Below are 25,148 nucleotides of genomic sequence, written 5' to 3' on the forward strand. Positions count from 1 at the left end.
CGATTCTCCTGCCTCAGCCTCCCAAGTAGCTGGGACCACAGGTGCACATCACCACATCTGGCTAATTTTTGTATTTTTTGTAGAGATGGGTTTTCACCATGTTGGCCAGACTCTCAAACTCCTGGTCTCAAGCGATCTGCTTGCCTCAGCCTCCCAAAGTGCTGGGATAACAGGTGTGAGCCACTGCGCCCAACTGAGTTATTTCTTAAATAAAAAAACCACTATAGTGGACCTTAAGAACCTATGCTTTTAAATGCCCTTGTTACTTAGAGACTGGAAGCAGGAATAACATAGAGCAACTGTTTTCAAACTCCAGAATTTCTAGGAGACTTCTTAAAGGATAACCTGCTGGGCTGGGGGTTAGAAGTTAGGGGAATATGTTCCTCATGCTTATTTCATGCCTAAGGCCCTAAGGCCAGCTACATTTTCATGGTTTATGAGGGTTTCATGTAAGATTTGTCTTGAGCACAAGATTTTGTATTAAAAAAGAAAGATGTTTTCAAGATGTCAAAGAGCGAAAAGAAGTCTATGTTCTGTGAAGTGGCACCTTTCAGTAGCAATACAGATTTACTGCCTTGGAAGTGTATTTCTGAAAAGCAGTCAATGACATGTGATGTGTTTTATGAAAAGCCTAATTTTTAAAGTCAATGTTTATGTGATACTTTGTATGACCATTGTCTCTAACGATGCTATAAAATTTTTATAAGATTTTAAGTTGCTTTCAAAAAAAAAAATAGCTACAATACAAAATAAGGATTAAACAACTTTTAATTACAGTTTTCCCCTGCCCACCCCCGCAAGGAAACATACTAACTCAGTGGATCCAACTTCTCATCTTTAAGACCTGGATAGGGCAGGACAAAAATTCTGATTGTTTACTGAATAAGAGACACACAGTAAACTAACAAATAAACTAATTCAAAATAAGGTAATTCTTTCTGAAGTCTGCTGAATGCCTGAAGTAAAATGTTTTAGGTCAGATGAGACCTCAATCTAATTTTAGTTACAGAAACTGCAACTTGTGATGATCCTATTATCCCAGCTAGCTTTAGGCAAAATTGGTTTCATTTTGTGAGGAAAAGCAAATACACTATAGGTTGTCAGGTGTAACAAGTCCTTGGGTTAGAGACTCTACTTAGTCTTACCTAAATGGTAGGACTGTTTTTCAGTGACACTAGCTACATAGCACATTATGAGCTTCTTGGCACTATGATTAGTTACACAATGATTAAAACACTCAAAAGGGGCAATTATCCCAACTGAGATGCAGAGGCAGAGCACTGTGTGAACATTAGTGTTTGCTACCCTGAGTTTAAATGTCACCATCTGAAAAACTCAACGACAATAAACCTTCAACTTTGAATCCTTCCCAAATACAGAAACATGGAATAGAAGTATCTCAACTTCATTCCTAACAGATGAGCTGCTGGGATGAGGATGACATCAGTTAATAATATTTCTTGAAAAGTATCTACAGGTTAGAATCTATTTTTAAATTATAAAATAGTTTAAATACAACACTAAAAATGTGAAGCAAACATTAATCTATAAAGGCCAAGTTCAGACTAGAGCAGTCATTCAGAAATTTAAAAATCAGAAACCAAGAGCCAAATCTTACTTGCCCACTACTTCCAGAAAGTAGGCAGGTATCAGGAGGTAAGCCCCAGAAATGGGGAAAAAACAAAACAAAACATGAAAATGGGAGTCAAACTGTATAGCAACAGTGTGCCCTAACTGTTCTACTCCTTACAGGCAGTAAGAGTGCCAGAGAAAGGAAGAAAGGAAATAGACTAGCGGTTTCAAAGGCATTTGCCCCAGTTATCTTCAATTTGCAAGGCCTGACTGCAGACTTCAATTCCACATTAAACCCTGGGAGCCTGATATTTGCAACACTGTAAAAAAATCAAGCTAAAAACAAAGGAATCGTTTTGAAATTAAGATCATATGTAGTTAAACTGCAAATGAAAGAATTATTTTTGTGACTAGAAAAGATGTGCTGAGCTTTGCGTTTATTTGAGCATTGGAAAATGAGATGCTCTGCAACTGAGAAGATAGACACTTCAGGGGTCATGTCAGACTCACCTCTTGAAATTACGTCATGTTCACAATTTTCCATTTTAAATGCTAAAGCATCAACATGCAAAATAAAAAAATCTTAACATTGTTAGTCTGAAATAAAGTCAAAATATGGCTAACCAAATTCATTATTAGGAATCAACAAGTGTTAGGTCTAGGATTTTGGATTGATTGATTATATTATATTCCCAACACCAAATTTTTGGAAAGGGGGTTAATGAATGAGTAAAAAGGATGCAGTTGTTAAAAAATGACCCAAAATCCCAAGAGAAATGATATAAATATACACACATATATGTATATAGAAATACATATACATATATATGAACAAGGACATTTGGGTTTAAAGTTAGTAGTCAAATTTTCCAAGGACGTCTTTTTTTTTTTTTTTAACACAGAGCCAAATTTTATGTATTTTAAAACCACCTCCTTGATCTAACACTGTTAGAAATGAGTGAATTACCCAATTTTGTATTCAATTTTTTCCCTGTAACGTCACTTGGTTCTTGGCTACTAACCTTTCATGTTACTCTTGGTTTTGTCAGTTTGCTTGCCTGTGGGGGTTTGGGCCTGCTGACCCTGCCCACTGGAAGAGGCTGCCTGCTGTGCTGCTTTCTGCTTTAACATTGTCCAATCAAATGTGTAGTCATATTGATGGTTCAGGGTCCTGGAAAACATAAAATATTTTATGTTAATCCTTTAATAACAGAGTCCAGTTATATAACCTACTAACTTTTTTTTTTTTTTTTTGAGACAGAGTCTTGCTCTGTCCCCCAGGCTGGAGTGCAGTGGCACGATCTCGACTCACCGCAAGCTCCGCCTCCCAGGTTCACGCCATTCTCCTGCCTCAGCCTCCCGAGTAGCTGGGACCACAGGGCCCCGCCACCATGCCCAGCTAATTTTTTTTGTATTTTTAGTAGAGACGGGGTTTCACCATGTTAGCCAGGATGGTCTTGATCTCCTAAACTTATGATCCATCTGTCTCGGCCTCCTGAAGTGTTGGGATTATGGGCATGAGCCACCGCGCCCGGCTTTATAAACTACTAACTTTTTAAGACAGTGAGAGCATTTCTTTACACAATGAATATTTCCTCAAGTGTGGCAGCTTCTAAAATATTTCTCTTATAGATAAAAAAGGCAGCATGAAAACTGAAACATCAAGTCAAGCTGTCAGTTATCTACGGGAATACTCATAAGAGGAGGTACTTCCTAAAAACAAGTAAGAATAAATATCCAACTGGAAGTCTGGTTATAAGATGTCTGACTGGTGCCTTGGGAAGACACTTTTCTGGGGTTAAAGGATTACCTCAATTCTCTTTTTCTTTCTTTCTTTCTTTTTTTTTAAGACAAAGTTTTGTTCTTATTGCCCAGGCTGGAGTGCAGTGGTGCAATCTCGGCTCACTGCAACCTCCGTCTCCCGGGTTCAAGCAATTCTACTGCCTCAGCCTCCTGAGTAGGTGGGATTACAGGCGCCTGCCACCATACCTGGCTAATTTTTGTATTTGTAGCAGAGACGGGGTTTCACCGTGTTGGCCAGGCTGGTCTCGAGCTCCTGGCCTCAGATGATCCACCCCCATCAGCCTCCCAAAGTGATGGGATTATAGGTGTGAGCCATTGTGTCCGGCAGATTACTTTCTTTTTCTCTTTCTTTTTTTTTTTTTTTTTGAGACAGAGCCTCACTGTCATCCAGGTTGGAGTGCATTGGCGGGATCTCGACTGAATGCAACCTCCACTTCCCAGGTTCAAGAGATTCTCCTGCCTCAGCCTCTCGAGTTGCTGGGATTAAAGGCGAGCACCACCTCACCTGGCTAATTTTTGTATTTTTAGTAAAGATGGGGCTTCACCATGTTGGGCAGGCGGGTCTCGAAGTCCTGACCTCAAGTGATCTGCCCGCCTTGGCCTCCCAAAGTGTTGGGATTACAGGCGTGAGCCACCGTACCTGGCTGGATTACCTCAATTCTTACTCTCTTCCAACTAAGAGTTTGAGCCACATGTAATCTATTTCCTCCCACTTTTTCAAGAGCAGTTCTGGGTTGTGCCTAAGGAACCCTACCCTAGTTTAGGACTGCTACCACTTGATCAGACTCCATGACTATGTGATATTTTAATTGCTTTTCTATTTGGCACTGTAACAAAGTTGGAGAGTTCCAGAAGGCACTGACAGCCACTTATATCTAATATGAATTATAACTATTCTGGAAAAGTTACATTCTACTTTGAGTATGATTCAACTCTCTATCCACTCCAAACTAAAATCACCTATTTACACTGCAAATAGAAAAATGCCAAATTAGTCCCAAATAAATCAGTTTCTTAAATCTTTTATTCATGTTAGTTAGATCTGCTTTACTATTTAGTATTTATCAGAATGAATTTGTTAGGTAAATTTAACCAATTTCCCTCACAGAGTTTATAATCTTAAAATACCTTAAAAACTGACCTGAAAAGAATGCGGAATAGCTGCCTCAGATACATGTAATCTGGGGCTTCCTCAAAGCGTAGCCCACGACAATAGTTTAAGTACATGGCAAATTCTGCAGGAAACCCCTATAAGTTCAAGGGTTAAAACAAAGTTAAAAACAAACATTTAAAGATAGAAAAATAAATGCATTTAAGTACAAGCAAAAAGATATTTTTGGGTGGGATATTTTACCATTTCACAGGAAGATATGAGAGCTAAAATGATGGCATGGTCTCCTCATAAATTCAAATAAAATTTCATGACTCTACCTACCCTATTATGTACAATATTAGTAGAAGAAATACATATGCTTTTCCCATATGTGCTTGTCCTATACAGTACTATGTTCTTAAATAACTTACATAGCCCACTTGTTAAAATTTGTCATTTCATCAAAGTCCTGCCTCTTCATAAACTTTTTTTTTTTTTTTTTTTAAAGACAGGGTCTCAATCTGCCTCCCAGGCTGGAGTGCAGTGGTGTAATCTCAGCTTACCGCAACCTCCACTTCCCAGGCTTCAAGCAATCCTCCAACCTCAGCTTCCTGAGTAGCTATGACCACAGGCACGAGTCACCATGCCCAGTTAATTCTTTGTATATTTTAGTAGAGACAGGGTTTCGTCATATTGCCAAGGATGGTCTCAAATTCCCAAGCTCAAGAGATCTGCTATTTTTGGCCTCCTCGGTCTCCCACAGTGCTGGGATTACAGGTGGGCCACCGTGCCCAGTCTTCAGAAGCTTTGAAATGGTTGCATGATATTCTACCTAGTATATACATCATTAACTTGTTCTTTATAATTGAACATTTAGATGTATTCTAATTTTTCTCTATTATTAATAATACTGCTAAGTACATCTATGGGTATAGAATTTTTCCACTTAGCTGCTTAGGAAAGATTCTCAACAATGTATAAACATTTTCAAGGCTCTAGGTATTAGTCACCAAAAGGATTCCCCAATCAGCAATGTGGAAATACAAAATATTAAAAGAGCACAAACCTCTATATCTCCTCTCCTAGAGTAAATGCCAATGTGGAGAGTGGTAAAGTTAAAGGAGGCAGTCTCCTTCTATGTTATGATTTTGAGAAATCTCTCATGTCCTGGAGTTAGGAAGGATAAAATGGAAATGCTTGCAACATTTTTTATTGATTGCACTGATATAAATTGGGTGACAACTTGAAATATATACATGTTAAAAGATGTAAAATAATACATATTATACATCTTTCTAAAACTCAACATTTATATACATTTATGGCCTGTGTTAATGGGAAACAGCATGACAATGAGACTGAAAACAATCTCACCACTTTATAATTACTATTTTAACTCTCATTGATTTCTTCCCTCAACTATTTATTTGTATACTGCATTGTACTTAATTTCAGGTATATAATTCTTTCTTGTCTAAAAGACCATATGGCCTTCCTTTTATGGAAGAGATTATGGTTATTCATCATGACACAAATACCTCTCTATTCTAAACTCAATTGCCTTTCTATGAAGTTGAAAATTTCAGAAAAAATGAGTGTGATTCAAACTGTCTTCTGTATTCCTGTATTGTTGGAGAGTTGCTATTTTGGATTGCTCCAATCTGTCTGCATGTTTTCCTGTTCCTTAATGTACTAATTGTTGATAACTTTTCTCTTCCAGCACTAGTTTAGGGTAAGGAGAATATTTCTTACTTTTTCTTATAGATTAATGAGGTTCTATTGAAAACGTTCACCTGCCTTGCTTATTTTCCCCCAATTTTCAACAGATTAGAGAGCCCTAACAAACCAGAAACTTATAAAACACTTATTTTACTTACTTAAAATGTTTATTTAACTTATTTTTTATTATTTTACTTATTTTTGTTGTTGTTGAGACTCTGTCACCCACATTAGACTGCAGTGGTGTAATCTTGGCTCACTGCAGCCTTGACCTCCTGGACTCAAGCATCCTGCCCCAGCGTCCCCAGGAAGCTGGGATTACAGGCATGTGTCACCATGCCAGGCTAATTTTTGTTATTTTTTGTAGTGATGGGTTTTCACCATGTTGCCTAGACTGCTCTTGAACTCCTGGGCTCAAGCGATCCACCCACCTCAGCGTACCAAAGCGACTACAGCTGTGAGCCACTGTGTCTAGCAAAAACACTTATTTAAAAGGACCCCTATGTTAAAAGCCCTTGTTAAAGATATTTAGAATAATAAAAATGTACATTTAAAATGGTGAATAGCTACCTAACTCAATGTTACAAGTTCCAGAGCTGGCAAATAAAATGTTCATTTTTCTTCTTGGATCACTCATTCAAGACAGAGTCTTACTCTGTCACCCAGGCTGGAGTGCAGGGGCGCAATCTCAGATCCTTGCCAGAGAGCCAAGATTGCACCACTGCAATTGGTGCCTCCCGGGCTCAAATGAGCTCAAATGATCCTCCTGCCTCAGGCTCCTGAGTGGCTGGGACCACAGACATGCATCACCGCACCCAGCTAATTTTTGTATTTTTGGTAGATAATGGATTTGACCATGTTGCCCAGGTTGGTCTTGTGGAACTTCTGGGCTCAAGCGATCCACCCACCTTGGCCTTCTAAAGTGCTGGGATTGCAGGCGTGAGCCACTGTGCCCAGCTGGATCATTTATCTATTAAGGTAGAAATGGGGTTTCCCTATGTTGCCCAGGCTGGTCTTGAACTCCTGGGCTCAAGTGACCTAATGCCTTGGCCTCCCAAAGTGCTGGGATTACAGGCGTGAGCCATTATGCCTGGCTTCATTTATGTTTTTTTAATATTCATCATGCATACTTACCTTACATAAAACTTCAACAGGCGTGGACATCTTCTTTTCACTAATCTTTTCATATTTTTGTTTCTTTGTTGCAGCCTGTGGAAAAGAATAAAATCAAAAAGATATACTCAGTGCTACTGAGAAGAACCTTAGTAGTTTAATGCACTAGACATATAAACATATACCTGTGAGATTCAAGAGAAATTTTAACCCAGAATTTAAAAAATCGAAGGATAATACACCTAAAAAATTTTTTTCCCAAACTGTTAACTTCTGATATAAGTTTCTTCTCTAAGAACATAATTTTAGCTATAGGGAAAGGGTGAGTCTAATAGGAATATATGGATATTAGATTTAAGTAAAAATGGCTGGGGCCAAAATTGAGAAGCATTTTCTTTCTTTCTATATATTTTTAAGAAGCTGGGGGGATATGTTGCCCAGGCTGGAGTGCAGTAGCCATTCACAGGCTCAGCAGTAATTCTCTGTGGCCTCCAACTCCTGGCCTCAAGCAATCCTCCTGACTCAGCCTCTCAAGTAGCTGGGACTACAGGTATGCATCATCATACCCAGCTGAAAAGCATTTTCTTTCCTTTTTCCTTTTCTTTCTTTTTTTTTTTTGAGACAAGTCTCCCTCGGTTGCCCAGGCTGGAGTGCAGCTTACTGTAGCCTTGAACTCCTGGGCTCAAAGCAATCCTCCCAGCTCAGCCTCCTGAGTAACTGGGGCTATGGGCATGTGACACTACATCCTGCTATTTTTTTTTAAAGTAGAAGTGAGGTCTTGCCATATTGACCAGGCTGGTCTTGAACTCCAGGGCTCAAGTGATCCACCCGGCTGGGCCTCCCAAAGTGTTGAAGATTACAGGCATGAGCCACTATGCTTAGCCTGAAAAGCATTTTCTTAACCCATGTTCAACACAAGGGCAAAGGCATCAGATTAATACAAAAAAAGTTTGTTCATCAATTACTGACATTAATAAATGGAGTTAACTGTGTAAGTCACAATATTTTTCTAAAGTGGAAATACTCATATTGAATAAAGCCACCTACCCAAGGACTGAGCACTAGCTCACAGTCACTCAATAAATACAGGTATTTCTTTAAAGAACAGGTAAGGTACAAAAATAGCCATTAAAATTTAGGACACACCAACAGTGGTGACTCACACCTGTAATCCTAGTACTTTAGGATGCTGAAGTGGGAGAATTGTTTGAGCCCAAGAGTTTGAGACCAGTCTAGGCAACACAGTGAGGCACTGTTTCTACAAAAAAAATTTAAAAATTAGCTAGGCATGGTGGCATGTTCCTGTAGTCCCAGCTACAGGTAGAAGGCTGAGAGGTAGGAGGATTGCTTGAGCCCAGGAGTTTGAGGCTGCAGTGAGCCACATTGTGTCACTGCCCTCCGGCCTGGGCCACAGAGCAAGACCATTCCCCGTGCCCCCACCCCCACCCAAAATTAGGACACGGTGATTTATCATTAACACACACTCATAAAAGTAATGGTAAATGCCTAGCTAATAGAAACAAAATGTTAGGACATGTATTGCTGGATAAACAGGTTTTGCTGTACATAAAAACATACATTTTCAACATAATGGCAACATATTAACATGAGAAAGTCTCCACCTTTCTTAGTCCATGTCCACTTCCATCTGGATAAAGCTAGTGGCTACCAGTGGGTACCAGCTTACTGTCTCTCAGGACACTGTTCTTCAGCTGAACTAAGTTCTTACTAAAATGATCTGTTTTCATTTTCCCAAATAAAAGGTAAAAAGTAAATTAAGGTTAATTATTATCTGAGAAAAATTTCAGACTTAGAAAGGACCTTAAATCTTATCTTCTCCAATACATATTTTTATTCTAAAAAAGAGAGAGAAAAATCTGATAATGTGAGTCTGGTTTACCTTTAGCCCTTGCCATGGCAGGCTGGTTCTATTAAAATACATCAAAACATATCCTAATGATTCCATGTCATCTCGGCGACTAGAAAAGAGAACGTAATTTTATAAACTGGAAATATTATCATGAAAAACATATGAAAGAAAGCCAAGTACCCAGGAGAAATGTTCCCAAATGAGGAGGGAACACTATTTGGTGTCTTATGCAAGAAGCTACTTATTTAAGGTGTGCTACCTACCTCTAAACAAAATTTTTCCCATATAATCCAAAATAAGACAAACAACTATCTTACAATTTAATTTTAAAAGAAGAAAACGGATTTGGCTAAACAACCCTCTAAATGAGCTTAATGAACCAAGCAGGATGACATTTCTGTGTTTTGCAGAAACTCATTTTAAAAACTTCAGGAGCACTGAAAAGGAGTTACAACTTAAAACTAATTGAACATCTATATGAATGTATTCATGCATACATATCTATATACACATACATACAAATATATATTTAGAGATATATATATTTAAGGGTAGGTGTAGGTAATGCCTTGGCATACGGAAAAAGTGACATTACCGTTTAACCTAGAGTATTCAGATATTCATGGATATTTCTTAAGCCTGAAATTCTTGGTATGAGGTTGTTTAACCTGGAGGCATATCATTGTTTTTTCCCACTTATCACTTCTATGCTTGTTTTAAGGAGCGAAAAGTGACTGTAAAAGATGCAAGGAACTTGAAACTCTAGAACTCACGTGAAGAAACAGGAAGAGAGCAGAGACTGTGACTTTTTTTTTACTTGAAACTAGATCCTATTAATTTACATACTTGAGTGAAGTATAACAGGAGATAGTCCATCAATCCACTTTTGGTTTATTAGGATACTGATAACATTTTCCTTTCAAAAATAAATAATGCATTCTTCCCAAACTCAACGTGAATTACTAAAGTATAAAAAGCCCCAAATAGCTTCAAAAATATATGTACTATCTTCAGCTACAAAAAGAAAGGTCAACATTGCACTTATGCTTCTAACTTTATATCACGCAGTATTTTCCCCCCAAGAGACAACCTTCAATAACAACAAAAAATTCAAAAGATCTCATTTAACGGTCTTCTCTACACTGTCTAAAGCAACAGGTAAAATGATTAATAAACATCCTTCAAATTCTCAGCCAAGAAACATCCTCAGACATTGTAAGAAACTAAAATATTTCAAAAACCCATTGATGGCTTCTGCTGTGGCTACGATAAGCACATTCCATTTTTGAACTTACCTCTGCTCAATACCAAGATGTGCATTGATGCTAGCATACCGGGCAGTGCCAGTGAGGTTTTTATCTTCTCTGTATGGTATGTGTTGCCTTGTCCTGTTGTCTCTGTACTTTTTGGCCAAACCAAAATCAATAAGGAATAACTTTAAAAGAGAAATACAGAAACATTAGGTTTCCAACCTTGTTCAATTAAACTGCTTCTTATTCATTAAACAGTATCTATTCTACGCATTCGAATATATCAAAATAAAGTATCCTAAGTATTAATAGAACAGATAATCAACAGACTTAACACCCCCCCCATAAGCTTTTACTAGTCTTCATCAATAAATCAAGTTAAAAAAAAAAAAGTCTAGTAGTTTATCCTTGTCATCTGTAGATTTTGCAGGCCCATTTCATTACATACTCAGGGGCCTGTCTTTATAAAGTAAGCAACATATACATGCCTGACAGCAGAAGCAACAAGTGTGCTATTTGTCATGACACCTGATAGTCTATATACCTGTTACTACTGGTAAACAAACATGAGGTTTCAAAATCTAGATATAATGGCCGAGTGCAGTAGCTCACGCCTATAATCCTAGCACACTGGGTGGCTGAGGCGGGCGGATAACTTGAGGTCAGGAGTTTGAGATCAGCCTGGCCAAACATGGCAAAGTCCTATCTCTACAAAAAATACAAAAATAGCCAGGGATGGTGGCACATGCCTGTAGTCCCAGCTACGCAAGATGCTGAGGCAGGAGAATTGCTTGAACCCGGGAGGCAGAGGCTGCAGTGAGCCAAGACCACGTCACTGCACTCCAGCCTGATCACAGAGCAAAACTGTCTTAAAAAAAGGAAAAAAAAAAAAAAAAAAATCCAGATATAAGCTATCTGAACTCTTCCCTCCTACAAAGGCCACTCTTAAATGTGCCAACAGAATGCTTGTTATCTACCCTAAAAGTCTGACATTGCCAATGAAACTAAGACTTTTTATTAATAAAAACTACGACTTAGCACTGATATTATACACATGGGTCAGGTTAAACTTCTAGAAAATTTGACAAGTTGATATAAAAATCCCCCCAAAAAGCACTTAGCATTTAAATCAAGGTGGCTTACAATTAGCAGTTTAAGTGAGCTAACTAAAAACAAAACTAGTGTTTAGAACAAAATAACGTTTAGTGTTATCATGTCTATATGGTACTCAGGGAATAAGGTATTCATTTATAATGTAGCTAATTGTTGTACGTAATTCAAGTTTACACTCCAGAACTTAAGCCTTTTAAAAGCAAATAACTATTTTTATGAAAAAGAAACCCAAAACATACTCATATTTACCTCCCATATGAAAAGAAATAATCTTTACTTAAAATTTTGGCTTTTGTCATAAAATCACCTATTTGCTATGTTTTAATAAAAGTTAATCTACAGATATTAAGCTAGGCAGGTCTACGTGCCCTTACACTATATAGCCCTAGTCTACTGTGCTCCTAGTTAGTCCTAAATTTTGTAGTTCTTCTCTCCATTAGGCTATTGAGTCCCTTTTGACAGTTTATAATTTGTGATGTGCTGGCAAACTCGATCACCTAACCTATAGATTTCATGTCAATAAATAAAGCAAGTTAGTGATTTAGGTTATAAAGATCTGACTAAGTACCTCTCTTAGGAGGATGAGTAACATCTATTTCAGCCAAGCATTATAACCTATTCTCAATTATACTTTGGACAGTAAAGACACTGGCAGTTGAGCTTCAGTCACCATGTCAACAACGAGATACTGCTTTTTACTTAGTCTACTATAAAAGAATGAAGATTAAATTATTAGTAAATGTTAACTGGATGAAGACTCTCTTAAGTAAAAAGATTCAACTCCCTTCCTAAGCAATCAAGTCATTACAGGAAAATTTGTGTTGTAAAACACTAAGAAATAAAGCTCATACTTTACGTTTCTCTTGATATGAAAACCAGATCAGTACACAAATATTAAAATGAGCAAAATACATTTGTTAAGCAAACAAAAATGATGATTAAGTTCTGCAGATTCATAGTGAAAAGAAAACATGGGGAAAATAAACACAAAAGGACATTCAGCTTCATGGTATTTTAAAGTATCTGTAAGAAATACGTAGACATTGAATGAAGAGTGATTAGTACACAGAATTTCCTCCAGTTCACATTTTCTAGGATTGTTTCCTTTGGTACTTTAAAATGAAGGACAAAAGGGAAGAGCTCTGACATGAGTATGTCTAACAGTTTATTCTTGTCTAACTTTACATTCAATAGCTCCATTTGTGACTCAATAACCAGATACTTTCTCACAACCAAAAGACTGCTTTATAAAAATTCAGTGTTCACTAGAGAGTTCTTTCCTCCCACAACGCTGAAGGAGGAAATCTTATTTATCAAGAAAACTACAAATATGTAAACACGATCTTCTTAAACATCTCAATCTAAAAACAAAAATCTAAAGAGCAAATAATTTTAAATGTTCTCCTCTTATAAAAACTGAAAATACGTCAGGAAAAAAATGTTACTACTGAACAAAGATAGCCTATTCTCAGTAAACAACTGAAAGGAAAACTACTTGAAATTAAAAAAGGAAATAAAACTCCTTGTGGTTCATTACCTTCAGGTACCTATCAAGCTTCTTTAGTAGCTCTCTGTATGCTTTGCTGTTTAAAACTAGTAAATATAAACATATAATGGAAGTGTTTACATGAAACCACATGATGCCAAAGATACAACCAAAAAGCTGTAAATATGGAAAGGCAGAACCAAATGAGGAAAAGTCAGTACCAAATAAGCGTAAGAGAATGCATTTTTATTATAGGCTTTTATGTGCAAAGACACAGGCACTTCCTTCAATGGGTCAAGCTCCTTTTCTGTGGGTTTTTACTGACTACATGTTGTAAGTAAAATGTGCGTCCATTTTAAACAATGCAGCCTATTCTTCAAAGGCACAGGGAACTGAGTTGATAAATAGGGGATAATTTGACTGGGCGCAGTGGCTCATGCCTACAATCCTGGCACTTTGGGAGACCAAGGCAGGTGGATCACTTGAGGTCAGGAGTTCAAGACGAGCCTGGCCAACATGGTAAAACCCCGTCTCCATTAAAATACAAAAATTAGCTGGGCATGGTGGTGTGCACCTGTAAACCCAGCTATTCAGGAGGCTGTGGCAGAACAGCTTGAACCTGGGAGGTGGAAGTTGCAGTGGGCCGAGACCATGCCATTGCACTCTACGCTCTAGCCTGGGCAACAGAGTGAAACTCTGTCTCAAAACAAAACAAACAAAACAAAACACCAAAAACAAAAAACAAAACAAAACCAAAAACCAAAAAAAGAGGGGGGATAATTCCATAATTCCATTCACTAGAGGCACATTTTCTTCAAAATCACTGTTGCTAATTTTAGTGTTTAGTACTTGCAGCATTTTTTTTTCCTAACCAAGGGTCATAATTTCCCCTGCCCTTCTAAACTATTCACAAAGTCACTTTACTAAAAACCTAGCTAACCTGTATGTACAAAATCTAAACAATTTAATAATACAACTTTCTACGTAAATTATTAAATGATGCTACGAAATGTAAGCAAAATATGTGAATGGGTAAGTAAAACTGAGGCACTATAAAACTAGAGTTTTATTCTTATAATATGCCTAATGATCCACCATCTACTGTCTTCCTCCCACCCCTTATCTAACTAGTCACAATACTTGGTACTTCTTTGCCTGAATAAAAATAACTGAATTTCTGAAACCTTTTTTAATAGCTGGAGGTGGTTCCTGGAATAAAGTTGGGCAGTGTGGAAAAGGATTAAATGATTATCCAGATGATACATGTGGATAATTAAGGTATTACAAAGTATGTTTTTTGTTTTTTGATTACTCATGCCAATACTTCCTCTTCACTGTATACTAAACTGAATGATTAAGATTCATTTGCTCAGAAGCATGAACATTTATGAACTTAAATTTTGTGAGAAAAAAAGCTATTTAACTTCAACAAAAGTATAAGAAAATATGAAGAGTTCTACTTACAAATTTAGAAAATTAGTAGGGTGTTTTATCCAGCCTGTCAAAAACTAAATTTAATATATTTCGATGTATTACTAATGGTAATTTACTACATAGCTTGATAAGTGCTTAAGCTATGTTATTGTTATATTGTTAAGAATGCAGTATCTTCTAGCTCCAGAGCATATAATGCTCTGTAAATATCCATTTGCTAGAAGTTGAGAATACAGACTGAGGAAATAAGTTCTAGGAACACTAGATCTGAAATCTGATCTACACTTACCTGAAGTTCCTTAGGGAAGGGGAAGAGAGGTGAGGTAGAATATATTCATTATACAGCACTGAAGAACTGAATTTAAATATATTTCGTGCATTAAGTTGTGTAACTCCAAATAGATTTTTAAAAACTAACAATCTATCTCAAGTTTACTATTAGGTAAACAATTTCAATACTAGACCAACATCATTTCCTCATATGTATGTTACAGATCTAAGCATAATATCCTATTTTCATTTACCTTTTTTCTAAACTTTGTAAGTTTTAAGCAAAAGCCACAAAGAAATATCTTAGTAATGTTATGTTTGCCAAGTATGTCTGAATAATGCCAACGTAAGAGGTGCTTGAGCAAGATCTACATTCTCCAGAATTAAAACAAAACAAAAATCATCAAAATAAAACAATAAAAAAGAAAAGCACATGAATTTGGGATTGAGGTTGGAATAGGAGACAGTTTCAGACCTGGTTTAATCCTGAGAAAGATGGGTCCTGAGAAGTACTAACAGTCATGCTTCTTTTCCTCTTCCCCACTGGAGATTCTAAACACTAAACAGACAATAGAGGGTGGCAGTGCATCAAACAGTATTGCTTACATTGCAACAATGGCCGGCGCAGACAGGCAACACCGAGGCATTAGAGAAAGAACAGGGGTAGCCAAATGCCATCCTTCTTCCACCAAGCACTGTAGCTTCTCAGTTTTCCAAATAAGAATCACATGCTCAAGAACATTTGAATTCTGGAAATTACTCAGGTTTTTAATGCCACTATTTTGTGTCACTGCCTGAAACAGGGATAGCAATGGTGACATTTGGCTCTTTAATTTTTTTAATCAAAAATGGGGAATTTAGATCTGCAATCTTTGGTACCACAATCTGCCCTTCCCCCCAAAAAAAGGTTGTACGGGGGAAAAAAATCTTCAGTAAGGAAGAGGTAGAAGGCATTTAGTCACCTTAAAATTTATTTTCGTAAGCATGCAGGGCTGATTACTGGAAGAGATGAGCAAATTCACTAAGATTGGAGTGGCCACTCCTAAATATCAAATTCAGAACAATTTTCCAAATAAGAAAATTTAACTTTAAAAATTGTCCTCAAAAGTCCCCCAAAACCTTTTTTTCCCCATGAATAGAAAACTACTGGAACAAGCTGACCAAAGAATCCAGTCTCATACAACTGGCATTCTTCAAACTACAATACAGAAAACACTAAAAATCAACTACATAAACAAAACACTAATCTAAAATGTTCAAGAGCAACATTTAGCATTTGAATCTTAGTTGAGTAAAACACTTTGCTTCTACCCCAGGGCCTCTCTAAAACAATGTTAAACAGCAAGCAGCTCCACAAAATTATTTTTAATATCTGCAAGGAGAAAAGGAGACCTAAACCTCCTAAAAAGGTTTTCACCACTAGGTAACTTACATTATTAACAAGCTATTCTTAAGGGGGTTGTGGGGGGAAGGCAAAGTGATATCTAGGTCATCATTTAAATTTAAGGCAAAAACCATGTACTGCAATGTCAACGATGCAGAATAGGAATCACATGGTGATAATGGGTTTTTAGGGGGTAAGAAAACGGGAAGGAGAGGGCTGGGAAATGGCCAAGAAGATTGGAGTCAAATGGAAAAAACTGCCCCAAAATTTAAGAACAGTAATTTTTTTTTTTCAATTGAATTACCAGGCTTTACAGTAATAAAAACCTGGATACTTCAGAGAAAAGCTACAAAATATTTTTTAATGCAACTTGGGAATGACAAGATATGTGTATATTTAAACACCTTTCATTATTTAAAGCTGAACAAAAATATATAATTTCCTAAAACCTGATCAGACCAACATCAGTATCTCACATTAACAAATAACACCAATTCTAATGGTAATGGCTCCCAGTTGGCATTCATACAGGCAAACAAAGGTAAACATTTATAGCTAGACCTAAAAACACCAAACATTTCCTAATAGTTTAGCAAAACAAATGGGCATCTTCCTTCCAAAAACAAAACAAAAAAGCCACAAAAACAAAAAAGCCCCCAAGTTGTCCTGAAGTTGAGAATTTCTATCAGATAGATCATCAGATCACAACATGCTTAGTGCATTGCCAATGCTGCCTGTCTGCCCGAGCTCAACATAGTATCGTATCGATAAAGAAAGCAATTCACTCAGTAAGACTAATCATTACAGAAAAAAATGTCAACACAATTAGTTTCTAACTGCAATCATGCGCCACTAGCTAAAACCCAATCACCCCATAAATTGAACCACTCTCACAGACCCCAAATGAACACTAGTTTTGTTGTATGAATGTTCATTTCACTTGTCTACATTTTCCTTTAAAGGGAGAGGAATGGGTGGAGAACTCACCCAATTTGGCACCCAAGTAAAAAACTGTCAACTACTTTTGAAGCAGGCCCAAAAGTTACCCTTTTAAATACACAAATTCAAGGACTGAAGAATTCTCATTATCAACCATGCTCAGTCAGCAAATGTTAACACCATGGTGACAGATAAGTCAGTGTTCCCACACTGGCACAAGCACATATATTATAAAAACCCACACTTCAGAGCCAAAGGTTAAAATCTGGTTTTAAGCATTCAGGAAGAAAAGAATATGGGGGTTTTTGCTATTTTTGTAAATGAAAAATAGATACAACTGTTCAACAGTTAAATAACTTAGACAACTACAGTTCATTATACAGCCCTTAGAATTTTATATTTCCATATAGGTAACTAACCTCAGTTGGGTAAGTTGAAGAGAATTTATTTCAAGTTACTAAGTTAATGGAGTTAGCTGATTATCCTTATAGCACAATCTTTTAAAGCAACTGTCAACAGCAAATTCAACTTACTATGGCTTTTTAAAAGATTGAAAAGTTTACCAAAGCAATTCTTGTCGAAACTTTACTCTTTGTTCTTTCATGCAAAGAGCATTTGACTAACCTTATTACAGTGACGCCCAATACCCATTAGGAAGTTATCTGGTTTAATGTCTCTGTGTATAAAATTCTTTGTATGCACATATTCAATTCTACTGATCATCTGGAAAAAAAGGAAGGGAGAGATAATTGAGTTAAGCAGTAAATGAAAAAAACACATTATTTCTTAAGTATTTCAGTACCTCAATTATTTAGAGTTCACAAAGACAGTGTTAGAAAAAATGAAATGGAAAGGACAACTAAGTTCTCCATTTATTTCTAAGTTAATGGGTATCTAAGCATACACCTGCTGTGTCCTTTGGCTTCACCTTCTAGTATTAATGATTAAAACCATGGCAGGATCTAATCCCATAGGAAGACTTGGTGTTTGTGATTTTCAAATAATAAAAGGAATACCTTTAGAATTGTTTCAGTTGCTACGATAAAAGGAAATAAAATAAAAACTTCCCACACTCAATCCTAGGCCTTCTAAAGTAACCTGTTAAAATGGCCTGGTATTACCCAGACCTAATTCCATGCTATAAGATATACACATGCACACAGACCAGACACACATATATTTGGGAGTGGGAAATGTTGACAGATTGGCAGATAAAGCTATAAGTAGTTGTTAAAATTCTCATATAATCTCATTTCAAAAGTTAAATATTAAACATGCCATTCTTAAAAGCTTTCCTTAATCAATTTCTTGGAAATTATGCGAAGTCAAACATTATAGCTCAAATATCCTTTTTAATGGCTACAGATATTCTGTGGTAGAGATGTTATGTCTTCCCCAACTCACAGTATTCTCAGATTGTTTTCCACTTTCTCCTCCTATAAATAATGCCATTAATAGACATGTATCTTTACCCACTAGTGCTTTTATTTCTATGGGCTTCAAACCCCATATAATTATGGGGAGTTGCTGGGTTGAAGGGTGTATTTTTCATTTTGATAGATAATATCACATTGCCTTTCACAACAGGCTGTAACAATTTGGATTTACTCTTCTGTTTTTTTTTTTGAGACAGGGTCTCGCTCTGTCACCTAGGGTGAAGTGCAGTGAAGTGACCATAACTCACTGCTGCCTCAACCTTCCAGGCTCCAGTGATCCTCAGGCTTCACCCTCTGGAGTAGCTGAAACTGTAAGGTGCATGCCACCACACCTGGCTAATTTTTTTGCATCAGCTAATTTTTAATTTTTGGTAGAGACAGGATATCGTTATGCTGCCCAAATGCTCTTGAACTCCTAGGTTCAGGAGATCCTCCTGCCTCAACCTCCCAATGTGGAAGGATTACAGGCGTGAACTACCATGCCTGGCCTCGATTTAGGAGTAAATCCTTCCATGAGGATTTTTTTTTTTTTTTTGAGACAAGAGTCTCACTCACTCTGCTGCCCAGGCTGGAGTACAGTGGTGCAATCTCAGCTCACTGCAACCTCCGCCTTCTGGGTTCAAGCGATTCTCCCGCCTCAGCCTCCGGAGTAGTTGGGATTATAGGCATCCGCCACACGCCTGGGTACTTTTTGTATTTTTAGTAGAGACGGAGTTTTGCCATGTTGGTTTTGAGCTCCTGGCCTAAAATGATCCACCTGTCTCGGCCTCCCAAAGAGCTGGGATTACAGGCGTGAGCCACTGCGCCTGGCCCTTCTATAAGGATTTACTCTTCTATGTACTGTCAAGCTCCACTCTTTGCCTATTTTTCTTTCGGCCTATTGTCTTCTTGTTAGCTTTTAGGAGTTCTCATCATACAACAAATAATCTTTTATCTGTCATTATGTAAACAGATTTAAATTAAGTAATTTTTATTTTGACTGTTTATGGCATTTCTTGTATACAATAGAAGTTTTTTTTTTTTTTTTTTTTGAGACAGTCTCACTTTGTCACCCAAGCTGGGGTACCGTGGCAAGATCATGGCTCACAGCAGCCTCAACCTCCGGGGCTCAAGGATCGTTTCAGCTTAGCCCCCTGAGAAGCTGGGACTACAAACGTGCACGTTACCATGCCCAGCTACTTTTTGTATTTTTTGTGGAAAGTAGGGTATCGTTATGTTGCCCAGGCTGGTCTTGAACTCCTGAGCTCAAGTGATCCTCCCACTTCAGCCTCCCAAAGTGCTGGGATTGCTGGCATGAGCCACCACACCCAACCTCTATCTTTTCTATAAGACACTTACTTAGAAGTTGTATTTTTAAATAGATTCTGTATCCAAAGACTGCCAACATTATCTTTTTGTCCATATGCTCTTGCTCTTCCCAGTAGTATGTGTTAGGATTCTATTTTTTATTTGTCCCCATTTTCCCCAGAGCTTTTATTATCATGAATACACAGATTCTAAATTGTACTCTTCTACCTTGACGAATGTCTTCTGAAGCCAAATCAGTAATCTCTGGCTTAAACAACTTACACCTGTTACCTATCATCTACAGAGCAAGACTTAGGTGTTAACTACCTCAAATGAAAGCTTTCTTGTATCTCCCTTCTTCAGAATTACATTTTTTCACATTTGTCACCCGTGTACCCAACAGAGACTTCTACAACTCTACAACAAGGATGGAACATCTTATTTTTCCATCTTTCTTTGTTAGACTCTAAGTTTCTTTCTAGAGGGAAGAGACTAATTCTTATTTTTGCCACCCCAACCCCCAGCACTAAGTACAGTGGTAGGATCTCAATACATGTTCAATGTATGGATGCTTACGTGTTACTGAACAAACAAAATCTAAGCCATAACTCTTATTAGGATTCACTCATATATGCTAGTTAAAACATATTAGGCTGGGCGTGGTGGCTCACGCCTATAATCCCAGCACTTTGGGAGGCCGAGGCAGGCGGATCATGAGGTCAGGAGATCGAGACCATCCTGGCGAACACGGTGAAACCCCGTCTCTACTAAAAATACAAAAAAATTAGCCAGGCGTGGTGGCGGGCGCCTGTAGTCCCAGCTTCTAGGGAGGCTGAGGCAGGAGAATGGCGTGAACCCGGGAGGCGGAGGAGCTTGCAGTGAGCAGAGATCACTCCACTGCACTCCAGCCTGGACAACAGAGCAAGACTCCATCTCAACAACAACAAAAAAAAACAAAACAAAACAAAAAAAATTAAAGGCTTTTTTTTTTTTTCCCCTTGGAGACAGAGTCTCATTCTATCCCCCAGGCTGAGTGTAGTGGCACGATCTTTTCTCACTGCAATCTCCACCTCCTGGGTTCATGCGATTCTCATGCCTCAGCCTCCCGGGTAGCTGGGATTACAGGCGTGAGCCACCATGCTCAGCTAATTTTTGTACTTTTAGTAGAGATGGGTTTCACCATGTTGGCCAGGCTGGTCTCGAACTCCTGACCTCAGGTGATCTACCGGCCTTGGCCTCTCAAAGTGCTGGGACTATAGGCGTGAGCCACCAAGCCCGGCCGATACTAAAGGCTGTTAACTTAAAAGAGATGGGGTCTTGGCTCCATCACTCAGGCTGGAGTGCAGTGGCATTACTACAGATCACTGTAGCCTGGGAACTCCTGGACTCAAGAGATCCTCCTGTCTCAGTCTCCCAAAGTGCCAGATTACAGGCGAGAGCCAGTATGCCGGGCCACTTTTAACCTTTTAATGCTTGAGTTTGTTTTGTGCCACAAATATCACAATTTGCTCACATCTGCTTGAGCCACTCAGTACTTTTAAGGTTAAGAAGCTTGGGGAGTATCAGGTGCTCATTACATAAAATGGGTACTACTTTCTAATCCTTTGAATTATTTGTCATTGATCTATACTAGTTATATACATTTATGGGGTGTGATATTTTGATACATGTATACAATGTGTAACGATCAAATCAGGGTAGTTGGAATATTCATTACTTCAAACATTTACATTTTGTGTTGGGAACATTACAATTCTACTCTTCTAGCTTTTTTGAAATAAACGATAAGCTATTGTTAACTATAAGTTCCCTACTATACTATGTAATACTAGAACTTATTCCTCCTAACTGTATTTTTGTGCCCATTAACCTACTTCTCTTCATCCTTCTGAATTTACAAACTTACTAAAATTCCACTTCAAATACCAATTCTGTTTATCTCATTATACTTTATGACATCCAATCTATATTTTTAAATGTCATTCTCTTCATAGTATTTTTATAAGCACATCGAGTTTAACTTGAAGCATTTCCAACATTTTCCTGCCCTTAAAGGCAACAAATATTGATCAAAATAAAAAATTATACATTTCTTGATATTTACCAATTATTATCTTAATGTATTATCTTTTCCCTTAAGGTTTGTTCCTTATTCTATCTTTCTCATTTCTTAAGATCGAAATATCCAAACTTTGGCTGTAAAAACCATTTAATCTAACCTACAGCCAATGCATCAATCTAATTCATGACATCTTCAAAATTTCCTAGGTCTTAAGTAATACAAATGGTTGAGAATCCATTACAACAAGTAGCATCTACTTGGTTAAAAAATTATTCCTTAAATTACTTCAGGACCTTTTTATCCTCAAAAATATAGCTTTTCTAAGAGTCCCACACATAATACATAATATTCAATTTTGCTTAATTTAACCAAAATGTCAATATACATTTATCTACAACTACATGCATACATACACTCTAAACTCTTTCTCCAAACAAAATCTGACAATAACCTGCTATATTTGACACTAAAACTTCATCTGAAGGAGCAGATTGAAAACTACTAGACTATAGATGAGTAAGAAACCAAGATAATTCTAGTTTTTGTCTTATTCCCATAGGAAAATATCTACAAATTACATTATTTTTTTTTTCTGCCTATGCTAAGGTTAAATAGTGATGCACAGGATTTTAATACTCTGATTTATATATAATGAAATTCCAGTCAACAGTACTATTCTCAGTTTATATTCTAATCAAAATTTCACATACCTGGTCAGCTAACATAAGTACAGTTTTCATTGTGAACCTTCTTGAACAGAAATTGAAGAGGTCTTCGAGGCTAGGTCCCAGAAGATCCATGACTAGTACATTGTAGTCTTTTTCCTGACCATACCACCTAACGAAACAAAAGGAGAAGAGAGGGTATTACAAAAAGTTATCACTTAATATCATCAACCCTAAGAATAAGATAGTTTTCTTTCTCTGACTAGGTATTATTTAAGGCGACTGTTCCCCTACTTGGGAGACGAACTCACTAATTAACTACAAGGCCCAAGACAAAACAAGGGTAATGAGACTTTTTTTTCCCTGTCATGCAACTCTTCTCCTATATAGATACGACATGCATAGTAGCCTTAAAATCTCCTGTTACCAGGGCAGCTGGATTTTATACCCACTGGCCACTGATTCCTGTGGCCTTTAGCAAATTCCTTAATCTCACCTGAATTTACTTTGTAACAGAAGAAATGAAGATGACTCTATCAGTCATTCCAAAATGTTTCAGAAAGCAAAGATTCCTTTGATCTGAACTCCCATCCCAGTTCCTACCAAACTGCATTTAATCAATAACTACTTGTCCTTATTCAAAAGGGAGTCATATTTTTGCTTAGTTTCAGATCACAGAAAATAACCTGTATAACAAAGCAATGACATTCATTTGCTTTTAACTGGAATCATGTTTTAATTATCCTGGGCTGTATTACTGTATACAATGTGTCCCTAATAACTCAAGAAGTATCAATTGCCAATTTCATTTATCCCAAGGACTGAAAATCACTGCAATAAATTATTTCAAATTTTGATGCCTATGATTCTGGTAGGAGTACTTTCCTTAAAAGCAGCACTATCATTTTTCTTTCAAACTTTTCTAGATATCAAATTCTGCTAGGAAAACTGGGTAATACTTAAAATTTTGTTTAAAAAGTTATTTTAAAGCTTAAACTGGAGTCTTTTTTTGTTAACTCTGAAAAGAACCAACACCAAAATTTACCATATCTGGAAAGCTTATGTTTTAAAAATATTCAAAAGGGGAGAACAGGCTTTTCTTTCTTTTCCTTCCTTCCTCCTTATTTATCTATTTATTTATTTATTCATTTATTTTTAGACAGGGTCTCGCTCTGTTGCCAGGCTGGGGTGCAGTGGCGCAATCACAACTCACTGCAGCCTTTGACCTTCTGATCTCAAGCAATCCTCCTATTTCAGCTTCCCAAGTAGCTGGGACGATAGACGTGCCATCATGCCCAGCTAAATTTTTAAAACGTTTTTGGTACGGGCAGGGTCTTTTAAATTTCATGTAAAGGCAGAGTCTCCTTATGTTGCCCAGGCTAGTCTCTAACTTCTGGGCTCAAGAGATCCTCCTGCCTCAGCCTCCCAAAGCACTGGTATTACAGGTTGAACCACTGTACCTCACCAGCTTTTTAAATAAACTAAAATCTGTGTCAAAATTATAACAAGTATCAGTCAAGTAGGAAACTGTTTAGTGCCATTTCTTGCTTTGCTGATAAATGCCAATGATTCAAGAAAATCAATATTAAAACTAGAGTATGAGGATTTAATCTTTTAATAATATTTTTCTAGAAAATGCAATGATAACTATACAGATATGCTACTCTTGTGTTTCTTCTTTAAGAAAATAGTCTATTCTAACTAGTGGTCCTGGGCACCCATTAACATGGCATCTACCAAAACTACAGAAATTTCAGGCTTAGCACCTGAGAAAGGGCAGAGGGGAAGCCTCAAATCAAATAGTTTTAATTTCAGACCTATTCAGATAGGTCTCATAGTCAGGTATAATAAATATGCTCCCTGGAATCTTATGTTGAGAGTAAGAGATCCTAAGAGGATTATAAGCCAAAAAGTTCAGTTCCTTCCTACGACTTTTGTTTCAGTTGTTCTTGAGAACTACTTCCCAAACCTGACACGTGGATAACTGTCAAGCACACAAAAATCAAATCAATTTCCACATCCTCTTTTCAGAAAAAGATAATCCAGTAAGGGAAGAGTGTCTGCTTAACCTTCTAGAGGTCTTGCCCACTAGCTAGGAAACAAATGTGTCAACGTGATAGCAAAAGAGCCAGTTTTTTTTTTTTTTTTTTTTTGAGAGTCTCTCGCTCTGTCCCCCAGGCTGGAGTGCAGTGGTGCAATCTTGGCTCACTGCAACCTCTGCCTCCCAAGCAGCTGGGATTATAGGCACCTGCCACCACACCCAGCTATTTTTTGTATTTTTAGTAGAGACGGGGTTTCACATTGTTGGCCAGGCTGGTCTTGAACTCCTGACCCCAGGTGATCCACCTCTCGGCCTCCCAAAGTGCTGGGATTACAGGTGTGAGCCACTGCACCCAGCCAGAAGAGACAGTTTTGTCCATATTGCTTAAAACAGTGTACTAAAGCTGCTGTTATTTTCCCTCTTCCACGCTTTATTCTCCCTATGGGAATTCAACACCCTTCACATTCGCTGAAAACATTTACTTGAAAGAAGCTCACAGTGATGCTTTGGGTAATACATAAGTAACAGTATTAAAAGGTAAGTGATAAAGCAAACAAGCTGTGTTCTCCTTTCTCTTTTCCTCATTTTATTTTCTTCTGTTATTTTCCCTC

At 37.5% G+C, this 25,148-nt stretch overlaps 1 protein-coding gene across 3 annotated transcripts in view; it reads right to left on the reverse strand.

The window, feature by feature from the left end:
* The window catches only part of CSNK1A1 (casein kinase 1, alpha 1), a 57,925-nt gene that overhangs the window by 8,420 nt on the left and 24,357 nt on the right, over positions 1-25,148 (reverse strand). The window contains exons 3-10 of one of the 3 annotated variants that reach the window (XM_011931531.1): positions 22,542-22,668; positions 17,671-17,769; positions 15,199-15,282; positions 10,466-10,605; positions 9,201-9,279; positions 7,322-7,396; positions 4,517-4,623; positions 2,595-2,743 (exon numbers count right to left, since the gene is read on the reverse strand). In XM_011931531.1, the coding sequence (XP_011786921.1) occupies positions 2,595-2,743; positions 4,517-4,623; positions 7,322-7,396; positions 9,201-9,279; positions 10,466-10,605; positions 15,199-15,282; positions 17,671-17,769; positions 22,542-22,668 (860 nt within the window). The remainder of the gene's footprint in view (positions 1-2,594; positions 2,744-4,516; positions 4,624-7,321; positions 7,397-9,200; positions 9,280-10,465; positions 10,606-15,198; positions 15,283-17,670; positions 17,770-22,541; positions 22,669-25,148) is intronic. The other 2 variants (XM_011931534.1, XM_011931533.1) reach the window with 2 other exon arrangements.

The sequence above is a fragment of the Colobus angolensis genome, unplaced genomic scaffold (genome assembly GCF_000951035.1).
Source record: "Colobus angolensis palliatus isolate OR3802 unplaced genomic scaffold, Cang.pa_1.0 Scaffold90, whole genome shotgun sequence".
Classification (NCBI taxonomy): domain Eukaryota; kingdom Metazoa; phylum Chordata; class Mammalia; order Primates; family Cercopithecidae; genus Colobus; species Colobus angolensis.